At 46.6% G+C, this 16014-nt stretch overlaps 1 protein-coding gene across 2 annotated transcripts; it reads left to right on the top strand.

Moving 5' to 3' along the window:
* Nucleotides 1–3995: 3995 nt before the first annotated feature.
* LOC123151814 (uncharacterized aarF domain-containing protein kinase At5g05200, chloroplastic) lies at nucleotides 3996–10987 on the top strand. Of its 2 annotated transcripts, XR_006475856.1 has the most exons (12): nucleotides 3996–4188; nucleotides 4364–4490; nucleotides 4786–4928; nucleotides 5702–5815; nucleotides 6236–6424; nucleotides 6500–6655; nucleotides 7409–7674; nucleotides 7796–7893; nucleotides 8057–8235; nucleotides 8564–8674; nucleotides 8907–10184; nucleotides 10556–10987. XR_006475856.1 is itself a non-coding variant. In XM_044571452.1 (11 exons), the coding sequence occupies exons 1-11, from the start codon at nucleotides 4114–4116 to the stop codon at nucleotides 10724–10726; spliced, it is 1629 nt and encodes a 542-aa protein (XP_044427387.1). In that variant the 5' UTR covers nucleotides 3996–4113; the 3' UTR covers nucleotides 10727–10987. The 2 variants fall into 2 exon arrangements, 1 of the variants encoding a protein (XP_044427387.1); XM_044571452.1 differs by lacking the exon at nucleotides 8907–10184.
* Nucleotides 10988–16014: the final 5027 nt, after the last annotated feature.

Genomic DNA, 16014 nt, shown 5'->3' with positions numbered 1-16014 from the left:
TAAGAGGATCCACCCTCGAGGTTCACACTTGAGGGGTTGCACGACAGAGCCGTAACGGAAGTGGTTAAGGAGGAAATCACCCTCGATGACCTCGACCGTATAGCTACACTATAGAGATCTCATCAGGAGTGATGTAAGAGGTTCCACCCTCGGCACTCGATCGTAACTCTGCAGAGTTGTACAACTAGGGGGGTGATGTGCGGTGTAGGGGGCTGGTCTTCGATCCCGTTGATCGGGTCTTCAATGATGAAGCAGGGGCAACAAGGACACGGTGGGGGTCACTGATAGATCACTAACCAACCTATACTAAGCAGCTTAGGATAAACAGGTAAGGTATAACAGCAGATACAAAAGCAGGTTATGCATCAGAATAGAAGCAAACAATTACAGTAGCAAAATCTAATGCAAGCATGAGAGAAAGGGAATGGGCGATATCGGGATGATCAAAGGGGGGCTTGCCTGGTTGCTCTGGCAAGGAGGAGTGCCGGTTGTGACCTAACATATGGCTACACGATAAAGATGAAGGGGGAAAACAGTCGGGAATGTTTCCCCGGTTCCGGACCTGTGTCAGACTGGTGACCAGAGGGGGAAAGTTGCGTATTCTCTATGGCAGGAATGCGTGGCGGAAGAACGGGCTGCGTATCCTGATTCGTCTCGTCGTTTTGAGCAACTTTCATGTACAAAGTTTTTTCATCCGAGTTACGGTTAATTTTCTATGCTTTTCTAAAGTTTTAATCATTTTCTGAAATTAATATTATTTCAAAATAAGAGAATAAGATGCTATGGGTACACAGAGTGTAACCAGCCAGAGTGCATGAAAGTGGGGTCAGTCAAAGTCAACATAGTTGATGTTGACTTGGTCAAAAGTGAACAGTGCAGGAGGGTCCTATATGTCATTGACTTAGATATTTTTTTATAAAGTTGATTTTATTTAAACTAACTGTAGATCCACGTGTCACCGGCTATTAGACTAACTTAAATCCTAAACTAAATTAGTCCTAATTAACACAAGGGCCGGTCACACACGGCCGTGGGCCGTGGCCAAGCCGGCCACACACACCACACAAAGCACGCAACACACACAATGTTATGAGTCAATTCTGTTGTTTTGTTAACATAAGATAGCATTTTTTTGATTTTTGTAGTATTTACACCATGCATCGAAAGGATTTGGTCCAGTGGGATAAAATAAGTTTATCAAGTATACATTCTACTCATATTTTTCTTAGCCTTGTTGACAGTTGTTTAACCGCTGTTTAGAGGCTGTCTAGGAGGTTAGTCAATGTAAATTTTGCAAAGCTAACTACATCTACAGTGTTAGCAGCAATACAGCAAGCAGCGACGCAAGCAGTAACTGCAGCAGCGAAAGTAGCAACGCGGCAGAGGAGCGTGCTAGCGGACGGCAGCGGGCGCGCGCAACGCAGGGACGGGCAGGGTTGGCGCAGGGCGCGGGGAGCGGGGCTGCACGGCAAGGCCGGTCGGGCCAGACGCAACGGTGGGCAGCAGAGCATCGCCCAGCGGCAGCGGCAAGTAGTACAGCAGGCGGAGCTGCAGCGAGCAGCACGGGCGCCCGGCGCTTGCGGTGCGTGCGGCGGGCGGGCGCAGGAGCTCAGGCGAGCAGCAAGCCGCGGCGTGAGCAGCAGCAGAGGCAGGGGCGTTGGGCGCGGGCGGCGCGATCGCGACGACTACGGGCACGAGCAAGGGCAGGGGGCCGATGCGTGAGGGCGTGAGGACGTGGTGACGCGCGTGTGGCGGGTCGACGAGCGTCGTACGGGGCGGGGTTGGAGCAGTAGCAGGCGAAGTAGCACTAGACCACGGCGAGGCCGGCGCGCGCGCATAGAAGCAGCCGCAGCAGGCACGCACGTACGCGGCAGCTCGGACGAGCTCGGGCACAGCGGCTACCACGACGAAATCGAGAGAGGAGAGGGGGGTTTTGGAAGAGGAGCTCACAACGGTTCCAATGGAAACGACGGGGAGGCCAGAGGTGGACCGGAGACGAGGCAATCGACGACGGCGGCCGACGATGTACGCGATGAAGAAGTCGGCAATGGCAAGCGTACGAGCCGTCCTGGCTTGAGTTGATGACCGGGACGGGCGAAGCCGGCGGTCGCGGTCCTCCTGGACGTCCTCCCGCGCGTAGGCGACGATGTTGGCTGCGACGGTGACGATGGCGCGGCGACATTAGTTTCGGGTGTATGCAGGGGAGCGAGCAACGGCGCGAGGGAAAAAAAGTGGCGGCTAGGGTTCGACCGGGGGAGAGGGGAGGGGCTTGGGGTGCCCTTGTAGCCATCGGGGAGGCGGGGGATGGCCGCCACGCACGACATGGCCGGCGGATGGGCGCCGCGACCCCCTATCTCCCTGTAGCAGGTTGAAGAAGAGGGGAGGTGGGCTGGGCCGGCCATTTGGCTAGTTGGGCCAAAGTGCCAAGTAGAGTAGGCCCTTCTCTTTTTATTTAGATTTTATTTACTGTTTTCGATTTTAACTATTATTTTCTATTTAACTGCAAGACTAAAAGAGTTTTGTTAGATATGAGACTTGTCTCATAAATCAAACGCATTATTTGTAGGAGTCACAAAAAGTTTGAGGCAAAAAGGAGTTGTCTAACCATTTTTAGAAATTGAAAAGGACAATTTAAATTGCTGCTGGACCACTAAATAATTTCCAGTGGCACTTTGGGAAAGCAAAAGAGGTTGGTTCCAACATGAAAAATATCCAGGGATTATTTGCCACACTTTGAACATTTTAGTTTTCATGTTGGACCAATTTGAATTTTTGACTTTATTTGAATTTGAGTTTGAACTAAGATTTGGATCAAGCGAGGATTAGGACCAGTAATGTGATGACATGCCATCATTAGCAGAGAATTACTGTAGTTTAATTATCCGGGCGTCACACTCCAGCTCGACCATATCTGGCAGAGAGTAGGAGGGGATGGAGAGCTTCGCCGACGCCGAGCACGGGCAGCAGCCGGCTGGCCGGAGGGGAGGAGCAAGGCGGCCGGATCCGTGCCGGCGCGAGCAGCAGCCGGCGGCGGTGGCCGAATCACGCAAGAGGTCTGGCCGGCGGTAGGAGGCCACGGCGCCGAGGAAAAGGCCTCGCCGCCGCATTCACAGGCACCAACGCCGGCTGGGCCTCTAGCGGCGGTGCGGCGGGGAAGGTGCGACGGCTAGGGTTGCTCCCGAGCCGCTAGAGAGGCGACCCCCCCCCCCCCCCCCCCCCCCCCCCGAACCGTCAGAGAGGCGACACGGGAAGGTGCGGCGGCTAGGGTTGCCCCTGAGCCGCCAGAGAGGCGACACGAGAGGTTTAAATTGTTGATGGGGGCGACAGACAAGAAGCTCAAGCTTGAAGAGAGGAGGATTGTGATCGAAGAGAGGAAGGGCACGCTCGAGAAAAAAAGAGTGAAGATCACCGCCAATGCGGAGGACGCCAAAATGTTAACCTTAAATGTGGACTTTTTGGATGCCGACATGAGAATGATCGTGCAATCCTTCCGCTACCAGATGTTGCAGCGGCAGAAAAATCAGTTGGCGGCGGCGGGCAATGAGGGCGAAGGCGGAGGCTGTCTACGCGGCGACGGCGACACCTTGATCCGGGAGCAGATGGCTGGGATTGCCGGTCTGGTAGGGCAGAAAATTCACGGACTGCCAGACTGATATTATTTTGGCTTCGACCATGTAAAAACAAAGCATACTTGTCTTTTTTTGTTGTGATTGGGCATGCGATCTGATGTTGGTGTGATCCGACACGCTGTGTGGATTGGACTAAATTTAAATCTGAAATTGCACTGGCGTACATATAGTACATGATAGCATTCGATGACGGTCTTCTGCATCCATGTCCGCGGACTGGTTTCCCTGTCCGAGAATGGATACGAGAGAAAATTTGCGGGTCGCCGTTGAAGATGCCCTAAAAACCTATCAATTTTTCTGGAAAAAAAAACATAGTATCATTTTTTTGAGCTAAAGACCAGCTACACGTATCGCACCCTTCTCCCATACACCCCGTTGAAGGCCAGCAAATGCACGCCGTGCCCCACGCTTCATCACACTTCACACCTCACACGCGTACGCTTGTCTACTTCGTCCCCCTCGCCGGCGACCCAGCCATCCACTGATGGCAGCGACGGCGGCCGCTAGGGGCACCGCTTCTCGCTCCCCTCTCCTCATCCACCACCACCGACTCCCTCAGGTCGGCTGCCCCCAACCTCTCGCCCCCCATCTCATCCCCCCGGCCTCCCCTCCGCAATTGCAGGAGCATGCCTCCACCGTCTCCGGACTCGCTTTGACGCGAGCTTGAGTTTTGGGTTCTGTTGCGTAACGGAGTCCGTCTCGAACTAATTCGGGGGTTTATTGGCTTGTGGCAGGTTCCAGCCGGTGGGGGAGGTTCGTTGAGGGTGGGCGCGCTCGGGGCCGGACGGGATTGGAGACGACGGGTCCGGGTTTTCGCGCGCTATTCCTCCCAGCCACAAGACTTCTCCAGTCGGCTCCAAGGTAATTTAATGACTACTAATGGCGGCGTCTGTGAATCTGAATATTTCATTCCATGCAGAAATGGCTAGGTATTTTCCATACGAGTGATACGAAAATGGACATAGATATGTTTTGTGGTTCTGGCGAGGGTTGTAGTTTTGGTGTGATGTTGGTGACTATGTGTGAGGTGGATAAGTGGTACTAAGGGCAATTTGGTGATGGAGTAATACATGGACATGGGTTGAATGTGTGGAGTTCAGTTTGCTATTGTCTGAAAAACTTACCTTAGAGGTTTCCAATTTTTGTCCAATTGCAGATAGAGCTGGTGAATTGCCGAAATTAGTCGAGGATCTTCTCCAGACGTCGATTAGCACAGGGCCTCGAGGTGCCTTTAGGATGGCACAAGGGATCCAAGCTCTCCTTGGGGTTGGTGGGGAGTGGCTAAACGACTTCTCGAAGGTTGTTGCTCGTTTTATTCTTCTTCTGTTATTTCTGTAAATCTTGGTATGAATGAAAATATAAATGCTCTTCGTACATTTAAAAAAGGTGACAAGCCACACAGTGTAGACTCATTAATATAGTTTGTTTTCTGATGCATTTGGTGGCATGTAACTAATAATACAAGCATAACTGATAATAACACTAACAAAGATGAGCACGCATGGATTCATTCAATCCTTTGTAGTTTATTCTAGTCACAATGCCATTCTCTCATTGTACATTCTAGTTTTCTCCGATCTTTTCTTTTGTTTATGTAAATAGGTTATTATGGATCAAATTTACTAACCATTGATGATAGCTTACATCAATTGAAAACCTTTCATGAATTACTTGCTCTATACCTAATGATATATTTTTTTGAAAACAAAACTAATTATAAATTTATGAAACTCTTGTTCTGATATGGACGAAATATCTCTGCATGTGCATGCCCCACATATGTGCTTGCACAGGCGTATGCAGGCATATTGAGGACCCCCAAAGGGTCACAGAGGGCATTGATAGGTTTAACATCAAACTGCTGAAGTACTGGTGGGTTGAGTTGGGTTAGGTTGCAACTTGTAAGGAAGAGTATAAGATATTGTTGTATTGAGGCCTACTCTTTATAGAAGATGGTGATGTTTGCTTTGGGTTGGTTTTGAACAATTATCAGTTTTAACTGATGCAGCTATTAGTGGTCTTGGTTGTTTCAGCAGACTTTTTTATATTACCGTGTTGTCAATCTAATGCAGACAGCTAACACATCAGAAGGAATTCCAGCTCAGATGCGGCTTGGTTTGCTTTCTCCTCTTTACCTCAGAAGGCTTTTTGAACGCATGGGTGCAACTTATATCAAGCTAGGTCAGGTAAGGGCATGTTCATACTTTATACTACCATCAAGAGATAAGGTTTACGCCAGAATTAATAGCATGTCCTCACATGTATACCTATGCGTCAGAAAAGAAATTCAGCTGAAGCGGGTCTCAGAAAAAGGGTGTTTTGTTGGTTTCAGCTTTTTTCACGGGAAGCCACTATGGAAGCCCACCAAACAGGGCCTAAGTTGTACAACTAAGAATTCATATTCACACGCCATCCATCTAAATTTCTAATGATGGTTAGAGTTTTGAAGGGTACCATATGGAAAATTTGAGAGCACATGACCTTTTTGGGGGTGGTGTTTGGGGCAGGTGCGGAGAGGGTGTCTACTAAGTATTTTTTCTGTTCATAATCATATGCTGTGTCTGATTACTTGGCCTGCATAGTCAACTGACTGCGTGATTGTGCAGTTCATAGCGTCTGCACCGACTTTCTTTCCTGCAGAATATGTTGAAGAATTCCAGAATTGTTTTGACCGAGCACCACCTGTTCCTTATAGCGAGATCGAGTCGATATTGCGTGAGGAGTTGCAGCGGCCATTGGATAGTGTCTATGAGTACATTGATCCCGTGCCAATAGCATCTGCTTCAATAGCACAGGTTTCTGTTGGGAGCATCTGAATTGCCTTCTTCAGTCTAGCATCAAAGTATTGAGGTATCTTTATTATCATCCAGGTTCATGGGGCTAGGTTGAAGAGCTCTCAGAAGGATGTGGTGATTAAAGTCCTGAAACCTGGAATTGAAGATACTTTGGTTGCCGATCTGAATTTTATCTATCTTGTTGCACGTGTTTTGGAGTTTCTAAGCCCTGAATTAGAGAGGACATCACTGGTAAGAGATCTCTTAATCATAGTTCCACATACGTCGACATCCTTGATCTTCTTGTAGCATAAAAATATGTTAGTAAACTTGAATTCTCTCTGTTTTAAAATAACAAGCATGCAGTCTGTTTTTTTTTAAAATGAGGGGTAAACCTTATTTTTATACAGAATGATCGTTCAACCAAGTGGTTCTTGGATCACAAGAGACCAAATTCCACTAAAACTGAAGTTTATGTCCTTTTTAAGGTTTCATGTGTAGCATATTTATTTGGTTTTTGATTTGATTATGCAGCTTGCATACTTACCAATGAACAAACTTGCTCCGATGAGCATATGCTTGTTTTGTTTTGAAAAGGCCGAGCCAAGATACAATGATGTAGATTGGTACGAAGTGAATTGGTCACTGCGATAGAGTGATTGCATTTAGGTATATCAAACAATACACTTTACATCAACAAATCCAGAGTACTGCCATTAATCAGAACATTACAATGAGTTCTTTTTTTCCGAGAAAGTTACGTAAATTTGTGTCCAGAAAGAATCTGATTCTGCAAATAACTCACACACTATAGTATTTTGTGGTTCATGCATGTCAAAATAACAGATAGCTTTGTGAAAACATCTTAGACATGTTCCTGTATTTTTGGAGGTCAACATTTTGTGATGCCGTTGAGTTAGATAATACAAACTGGAAGTATATATTACTCAATTCTGAGATGCACTGTAAACAAAAAAAAGGATGCTCTATATATTCTTTTCTTAGGTAGCTATCATCAAGGACATAAAGGAATCAATGCTTGAGGAAGTTGATTTTAGAAAGGAGGCTGTAAATATGGAGGCTTTCCAGAGATACATCGAAGCAATGGGATTTGATAGGCAGGCCAAATCTCCATTTGTGTATCAGCACTGCAGCACAAAGCGTGTCTTAACTATGGAAAGATTGTATGGCGTTCCACTCACCGATCTTGATTCTATAAGGTCTCTTGTTCCTGATCCTGAGTTGACTTTAGTCACTGCCCTCAATGTCTGGTATGTTTCACTTCCACCAGCTGCCTCGGTTTATCTTCTGGTATAACAATTGATTTGGATAATTATGTGGTAGTAGTCAAATCTTGGTATAAGCATATTGATAGATCCACTTAATGTGTAGGTTTGGAAGCTTGATCTCATGTGAATCCTTCCATGCGGATGTGCATGCAGGAAACCTATGGTTACTTCGTGATGGGCGTGTTGGGTTTATTGATTTTGGTATGCTTTAAGACTTAAGTTCCTCCTACAGTGATCTTACTATTGCCATTTAGCGGGCATTATGTTCTCATTGGAATTTATGATAGAGTCTTTACTTACTCGTTAGCATTTAGCCATAACATCTTGTCAACAAAGTATAATAATATTAGTTAATACTTAACAGGAATTGTTGGTCGAATATCCCCAAGGACTTGGGCTGCTATGGAGATTTTTTTGGCTTCTTTCGCAACTGAGGATTACAATGCTATGGCATCGGCCCTTTCCGAAATGGGTGCTACAGGGAATGATATAGATGTTGACTCCTTTGCAAAGGACTTGCAAAAGATATTCTCGTCGCTACAGGTAATGTCTACTGAAGGGCACAAGTATACTTTTTATCACCAACAGAAGGATACTTGATTTGATATTCAAAAAGCTTGATCAGCCTTATTGATTGTGGATGGTGTGCTTTAATGAAGAAACATCCTGCCGAAGTCCCAAAAGTATAAAACTCTATGCCAGAGCAGACCTGGCCTGAATACTTGTGGCAGCTCAGTTTGGATTTAGGTAGCTTATGTGGAGCAACTAATGTGGCTAGCCTTGTAGTGTATTTCTTAAGTATTTGACATCCCACTGTACTAGTTTATTTTATGGTGCACGATTCTCATGCATTTTTTTTTTTGTGAAGCAGGAGTTGGATACTGAAATTATAGTGGCAGCTGCAAGAAGTTCTGATGCTACAGCTGTATCTGCTAATGTTGTTGTAGACGAGAGGCAGATGAATGCACTGTTTCTTGATCTGGTGAGCTTCTTGATTTTCTGATCCTATCTAGAGAACACAATGTAGAACTACAAACAAAATGTTCAAGTAGAGTTTTATGAAATGCCATTCCTCCCGCTGCTAGTATTCCTTATTGTGAGACATTTTCTACTATAGTCAATAGTTAGGGAGATATGCAGTAGGCGTATTCTTGTTCTATTTTATTTTTTTTGAAACTCAATCAGTAGGCATATTCTTATCTTTTGGACTGCAGTTCAAAATGGGTTAAGATCCTCTGTTTCATACTCCAAACTGCTAAGTCCAAACGACAAGCTCAACAAGATCGGGCGCAATTTCAACTGGCACAATGACATTGACAGCACGTCGGGTGGGCTGGTCAACTAGCCCACGGTCTGTCGCTCGAAATCGCTTGGCCGCCTTGGCCTTGCTGGTCTGGAGAAATTTGGTCAGGCGCTGAGGATGAGATGGCCTTGGTTCCACTGGACCAATCCCGAGCGGCCGTGGGTGCGCTCCACCTTGCCATGTGATGATTCAGGCATGGATATTTATAGGCACCGACCACTATCACAATTGGAAATGGCGCAAAGACTCTGTTCTCGCATGACAACTGGAGAGGCAAAGGTCCGCTCAAGTCTTACGCCCCTGAGCCGTACAGAAGCGCCACTAGGAGGCAAAGGTCAGTTATGAAGGGGCTTCAGGATGATAACTGGATTCGAGCCGTAGCACGCATGCACAGCCTGTCCCAGCTATACGAGTTTGTCAACCTTTGGACTTTGTTGGCTCACATGAACCTTGACCCTGATCGGTATGACATCATCTCCTGGAAATGGACTTCCAGCGGCGTCTAACTCTCCGGCCTCCGCCTATGCTGTTCAATTCCACGGACCTCACCCCAAGTTCCTTTCCACGAAGATCTGGTTGGCGTGTGCTGAGCCAATATGCAAGTTCTTCTCCTGTCTCGTTCTTCACGGTAGAATCTCATTGCCAACATGCTTGCCATCCGTGGGTGGCTGCACAACCAGATCTGCAAGCTATCTCTGCGTGCCCCTGAGACTGCCGTGCATCTCTGCAAAGACTGCTCCCTTTCCCAGGCTGTCTGAAGCAACATTCAAGCTTGGACTGGTGAGATCATCCAGGCTACTACCGTGCAGGGCACAACTCAGGGGGGTCTTAGATTGGTGGAGATCATGATTGAAGCTGCACCGAAAGAGTTTAAGAGGCGCAGGAGTGGGAGACCTCTCTACACGATTTGGAACATCTGGAAGGAAAGAATCGTCACACTTTTAATAGGATCCGCCTAACCCTCCTGGAGGTCACCACGCTGGCCTTCAAGGGCATAAAGCAGCGTCACATGGCATTTGGCCACGCAAGGACAAGTGAGGGTATCGGTTAGACTCGGGTTTTTTCCTCATGTTTTTGGAGTTCTGATGAGTCCCTTCACAATCTCATCACATTTCTGTACAAAAATCTTCTATTCGTCTAATATGAAAAGGCAGCGCTCCTGGCGGTTTCTTGAAAAAAAACTGCGAAGGTAGGTATGGGTTCCTTCCTTTTGGCTTTCAGAGTTACTCCCTCCGTTCCTAAATACAAGTCTTTTTAGAGATTCCAATAGACTACATGCGGAGCAAAATGAGTGAATCTATACTCTAAACTACGTCTATATACATCCGTATGTAGTCCATATTGAAATCTCTAAAAAGACTTATATTTAGGAACGGAGGGATTATATTGTTCTATCCTTTTTATTAATGTCCTTTTAAGCCGGATAAAAGATGCCATTCTGAGATGCACATGTTGTTTAATAATCGAGTATCAAGTTGCAGATTTGAATCCTGAGCAGGATATATTGTTCTTGGAGAACAAAATAAAGTAAACTAACTTATTTGTTCTTGCATCTCCCAGGTAAGGGTTAGCGAGTCATATGGGCTGAGATTTCCTAGGGAATTCGCTCTTCTCATGAAGCAGCTTCTTTATTTTGATCGGTACACGAGGCTGCTGGCTCCCAGCATGAACATGCTGCGAGATGAGAGGATTAACATTACTTCCAACAAGCAGACCAGAAGAATGAATTGATTCTATCTTCCATCATTTGAGGAATTGGTGCAAGACCTGGACAAGTGACGTGAGTTGTGACAAGCGTATGTAACCATGCTAGAACTGTATATAATTTAATACGACCAGCATAAAAGTGAATCACGTAAGAGGAAACATAACACTGGCTCCTGTTGTGGAACTTAAGGCATCTTGGAGCGGAAATTGCTTTTGGATCTCGGGCTCCATGGAGACTGGAATTTGAAAATTATAAAATTATAATTTTCAAGTTTTCAAAAGTTCTGAATATATACACACCTACAATGGGATGTATACTACTGCTCTGTTCACTTATGTAAAACGTTTTTGACGTCCATGTACAAAATCAGGCACGTAATGTTTTTTTTTTCACTTTTCAGTTATACCCCTCGGGCCACACCACTCTCTTAGTCTCTCTTGTTCCCCTCTAAATCCCTAGCTCGTGTCCGACGCTTCCCCTCTAAATCCCTAGCTCGCCTCATACGCTTCGGTTGCCACATTGTCTCTGCTTCTACCTTGCAATTATGCTCATCATTTAAATATTTTATGCCAAATATTTTATTAAATTCTTCTTTTATCAATTGATCATAATTTTTTGATCCATCATTTTTTAAAAAGACATGACAAAGACACAAAATATGATGCAACCTCACTTTTTTTTGTAATTTTCTTTTATAAACCAAACTAGTGATAAAATAAGAAACTAAAAGATTCAGTTGCAAGATTTAAAAATATACCTTCAAGCTATCACTTTCCCAGCAACGACGTCAGAATAGAGCTTGATGTACTACACATCTTATTTTTGTAGACTCGTGTTGGGCCTCCAAGCACAGAGTTTTATAGGACAGTAACAATTTTCCCTCAAGTGGATGACCTAAGGTTTATCAATCTATGGGAGACGTAGGATGAAGATGGTCTCTCTCAAACAACCCTGCAATCGAATAAAATAAATCTTTGTCCCTAACACACCCAATACAATAGAAAATTGTATAAGTGCATTAGTTCGGCGAAGAGATGATGATACAAGTGTAGTATGAATAGGAAATAGTAGATATAGGTTTTTGTAGTTTGAAAATTAAAAAAATAGCAATGTAGCAAGTGATAAAACGGAGCACAAACGGTATTGCAATGCTTGAAAACAAGGCCTAGGGTTCATACTTTCACTAGTGCAATCTCTCTGCAGTGCTAACATAATTGAATCATATAACAATCCCTCAACATGCGACGAAGAATCACTCCACAATTCGTATCTAGCGGAGAACATAACATAAAATTGTTGTACTGTACAAAACCACCTCAAAGTTATCTTTTCCGATCAATCTACTGAGCCATCCCTATAAGTGTCACAAACAACCCTAGAGTTCGTACTTAAATAACACCATATGATAGACATCAACCAACTATAATGTCACTTAGATAGTCCAATGTGACGCCCCCGATTTAATCGTACACTAATCATGCACGCAAACGTGTACGATCAAGATCAAGGACTCACGGAAAGATATCACAATAAATCTCTAAAAATAAATAAGTCATACAAGCATCATAATACAAGCTAAGGGCCTCGAGGGCTCGAATACAAGTGCTCGATCATAGACGAGTCAGCGGAAGCAACAATATCTGAGTACAGACATCAGTTAAACAAGTTGCCATAAGATGGCCAACACAAACTGGGATACAGATCAAAAGAGGCGCACGCCTCCTACCTGGGATCCTCCTAAACTACTCCTGGTCGTCGTCGGCGGCCTGCACATAGTAGTAGGCACCTCCGGTGTAGTAGGAGTCATCATCGACGATGGCGTCTGGCTCCTGGGCTCTAACATATGGTTACAACAACTGGGTATAGAAAGGGGAAAAAGGGGGAGCAAAGCAACCGTGAGTACTCATCCAAAGTACTCGCAGGCAAGGATCTACACTACATATGCATTGGTATCAATAAAATGGTTAGCATCTGTGGACTGAAGTGCAGAGTGCTGGAATGGATAGCTAGTCCTATCGAAGACTACGCTTCTGACAGCCTCCATCTTAAAGCATATAGAAGAGAGTAGATGGTAAGTTCACCAAGTATCATCGTATAGTATAATCCTACTCGACGATCCTCTCCTCGTCGCCCTGTGAGAGAGCGATCACCGACTTGTATCTGGCACTTGAAAGTGTGTGTTTTATTAAGTATCCGGTTCTAGTTGTCATAAGGTCGAAGTACAACTCCGGGTCGTCCTTTTATCGAGGGACACGACTATTCGAATAGATCAACTTCCCTGCAGGGGTGCACCACATTACCCAACATGCTCGATCCCTCTGGCCGGGCACACTTTCCTGGGTCATGTCCGGCCTCGGAAGATCAACACGCCGTAGCCCTACCTAGGCCTAACAAAGAGGTCAGCACACCGGTCTAAATCCTATGCATGCAGGGGTCTGGGCCCATCGCCCGTTGCACACCTGCACGTTGCGTGGGCGGCCGATGAGCAGACCTAGCAACCTTCATTACAAAGGAAGTTGCGTTACGTGGTCCAACCCAGCGCACGCCGCTCAGTCGCTGACGTCTAGGAGGCTTCGACTGATACCACGATGTCGAGTGCCCATATCTGTTCCCGCGTAGTTGGTTAGTGTGTATAGGCTCGTAGCCAGACTCAGATCAAATACCAAGATCTCATTAAGCGTGTTATTTTGAAGTAACCGCGGGCGCTGACCAGGACCAGGCCCACCTCTCTCCTAGGTGGTCTCAACCCGCCTTGTCGCTCCGCCACAAAGAGCCACACAGAGGGCCGTCGGGACAAATGTCCTTTCAGCCCCCAATCCGTGAATCACTCGTGGGTACTCTACGAGTCGATCCGACTTTAGTCACAACATGTATCATATATTATTTATATAAGTATATACTCGTGATCACGACCCGATAGTATAGCATGGCAGACGGACAAGAATGTAGGGCCACTGATGATAAACTAGCATCCTATTCTAAGCATTTAGGATTGCAGGTAAAGATAACAACAGTAGTAGCAAAGACATGCTATGCAGCAGAATAGGATTAACCGAAAGCAGTAACATGCTACACTACTCTAATGCAAGCAGTTGAGAGAAGGAATAGGCGATATTGGGTTGATCAAGGGGGGGGCTTGCCTGGAAGCTCAGTTCAGAAGGAGGGGTCGTCAACACCGTAGTCGTACTGGGTAGCAGCGGCGTCAGTCTCGGTGTCTAACGAGAGAAGAGGGGGAAGAAACAATAAATATAATGCAAACATATGCATGATGATGCATGACATGACAATGAGCGGTGCTAGGTGTGCCCTAACGCGGCAGTAGGTGATACCGGCGAAGGGGGGAAACATCCGGGAAAGTATTCCCGGTGTCTCACGTTTTCAGACAGATGGACCGGAGGGGGAAAGTTGCATGTTTGCTATGCTAGGGACGGGTGGCTGACAAACGGACTGCGTATTCGGATTTGTCTCGTCGTTCTGAGCAACTTTCATGTACAAAGTATTTTCATCCGAGCTACGGATTATTTTATATTAATTTTTAAAGATTTAAATCATTTTTAGAATTAACAGAATTAATTTAATTAGAAAATGTAATTACGACGTCAGCATGATGTCAGGGTGATGTCAGCAGTCAACTAGTCAGTTGACCTAGTCAAACTAATGTGTGGGTCCCACTGTCATTGTAAAACTAACTAAATAGAGTTGATTAGTTTAACTAGTGATTAGGTTAATCTAAACAAATTAATTAACTTGATTAATTCTTTAATTAATTAATATATTTTTATTTATTTTCCCTTTTTTTGTTCTAAACAGTACATGGGCGTGGGCCCCTCGTGTCATTGGTAAAGGGGGCTTAACGGGCGCGAGGGGGGGGGGTTACAGGCAGCGGGCGGAACGTGTTATGGGGCGGGCGGTGCCAGGCGGCCGACGGGGCAGCCCCGGGCACGCGGGCGACGGCCGCCGGGGTGCGGCGGGGTGAGGCCACCGCGGCAGGGCGGGGCAAGGGGTAGGAGCAGGGCTCGGGCGTCGGAGCGCCGGAGGTGGCCCGAGCGTGGCGGTGTCGCCGATGCAGGGGGTGCAGGAGCAGGGCGAGGTCGACATCGGCGGTGGGGCGAAGGCGAGGCGATGCACGAGTGGGCACTAGGCGAGCAGCGGGGCCACGCGAGGCCGCAGCGGAGCAAGCAGCAAATGGCCGCAGCAGGCGGGGCCGGCGAGGCTGCGAGCGGGTTAGGCACGGTGACGACGAGCGCAATGGCTGGCCTGGACGGCAGGAGGCGCGAGCGGGGCGCCGGTCTAGGCGCAGCGCGGGGAGGAGGTCACGGTCGTGAGCGCGTGCGCGTGTGGAGAGCGGCGACCGTGACGACGGGGACGGGGAGAAAGGTAGAGGCCGGGGGCTTCACCGTACTTGTGTAGGGGAGTGGCAGTGGCTCGAGGAGGAGGACGGGGAGGTGGCATCGGTGGCGCCGGTGATGGCGAAGGACGTCGGCGTCAGGGCGCTCAGGCGCTACGTCAGCGGCGACGGTGGCTGGAGCCAGACGCGGGGTAGGAAAGGTGATGAGGCGGTCCGGCAGGGAGGTGGCACCGGCGAGGTGGTGGTGGGACGAGGCGGCGACGGTGGGCACCGACGGCTTCGGGGCGGAGCGAACGGCGACGAGCGCAGGGGCGCTACCCTGATCTGGATCGGGATGAGGGGTAGAGACGAGGGAGGAAGTGAGGGGGATCTGGTCTAGGGTTTGGTGGTGGGGAGGCTGAAGTAGGCCACTTAGGTGGGCCGACCTGGCTGGGCCGTGGCCTAGTTGGGCTGGGGGGGCTTTTTATTTCTCTTCTATTCATTTTATCTTTTATTTTCTGTTTTCTTTTGACTTTAAATTTATATTAATTTTGTAAAAATATAATTTCAACTCCAAATTTAGCATTGCCACTAAACCCACTGTCATAAATTTTTTAACCCAGAAAAAATAGTTTAATACTCCCTCCGTTTCTTGATATAAGGTGTATAGATTTTTTAGAAAAAGTTCGAAATATAAGGTGTCTTGCGTTGCACCACTCGTTTGAATAATTTTTTTAGGGATTTGATTACATTTACTTATATTAGGCAAACTCCTCTATTTTCTCATGTCAATTAGTCAGGTGTAATCTCGCCCAAAACTTGTGAAATTTTCACTCCATGTGCGTTCTTTAATTTTCATGCCAAAAACTATACACCCTATATTTAGGAACGGAGGGAGTATTTTATATAATACAAAAGGCATTTAATTAATTGTTTTATCTATAGTTTTATTTATTTTGAACAGTTAAACATTTTTTCAATAGT

This window comes from Triticum aestivum, chromosome 7A (assembly GCF_018294505.1).
Source record: "Triticum aestivum cultivar Chinese Spring chromosome 7A, IWGSC CS RefSeq v2.1, whole genome shotgun sequence".
Classification (NCBI taxonomy): Eukaryota; Viridiplantae; Streptophyta; class Magnoliopsida; order Poales; family Poaceae; genus Triticum; species Triticum aestivum.
This window is presented reverse-complemented; position numbering and strand designations above follow the sequence as displayed.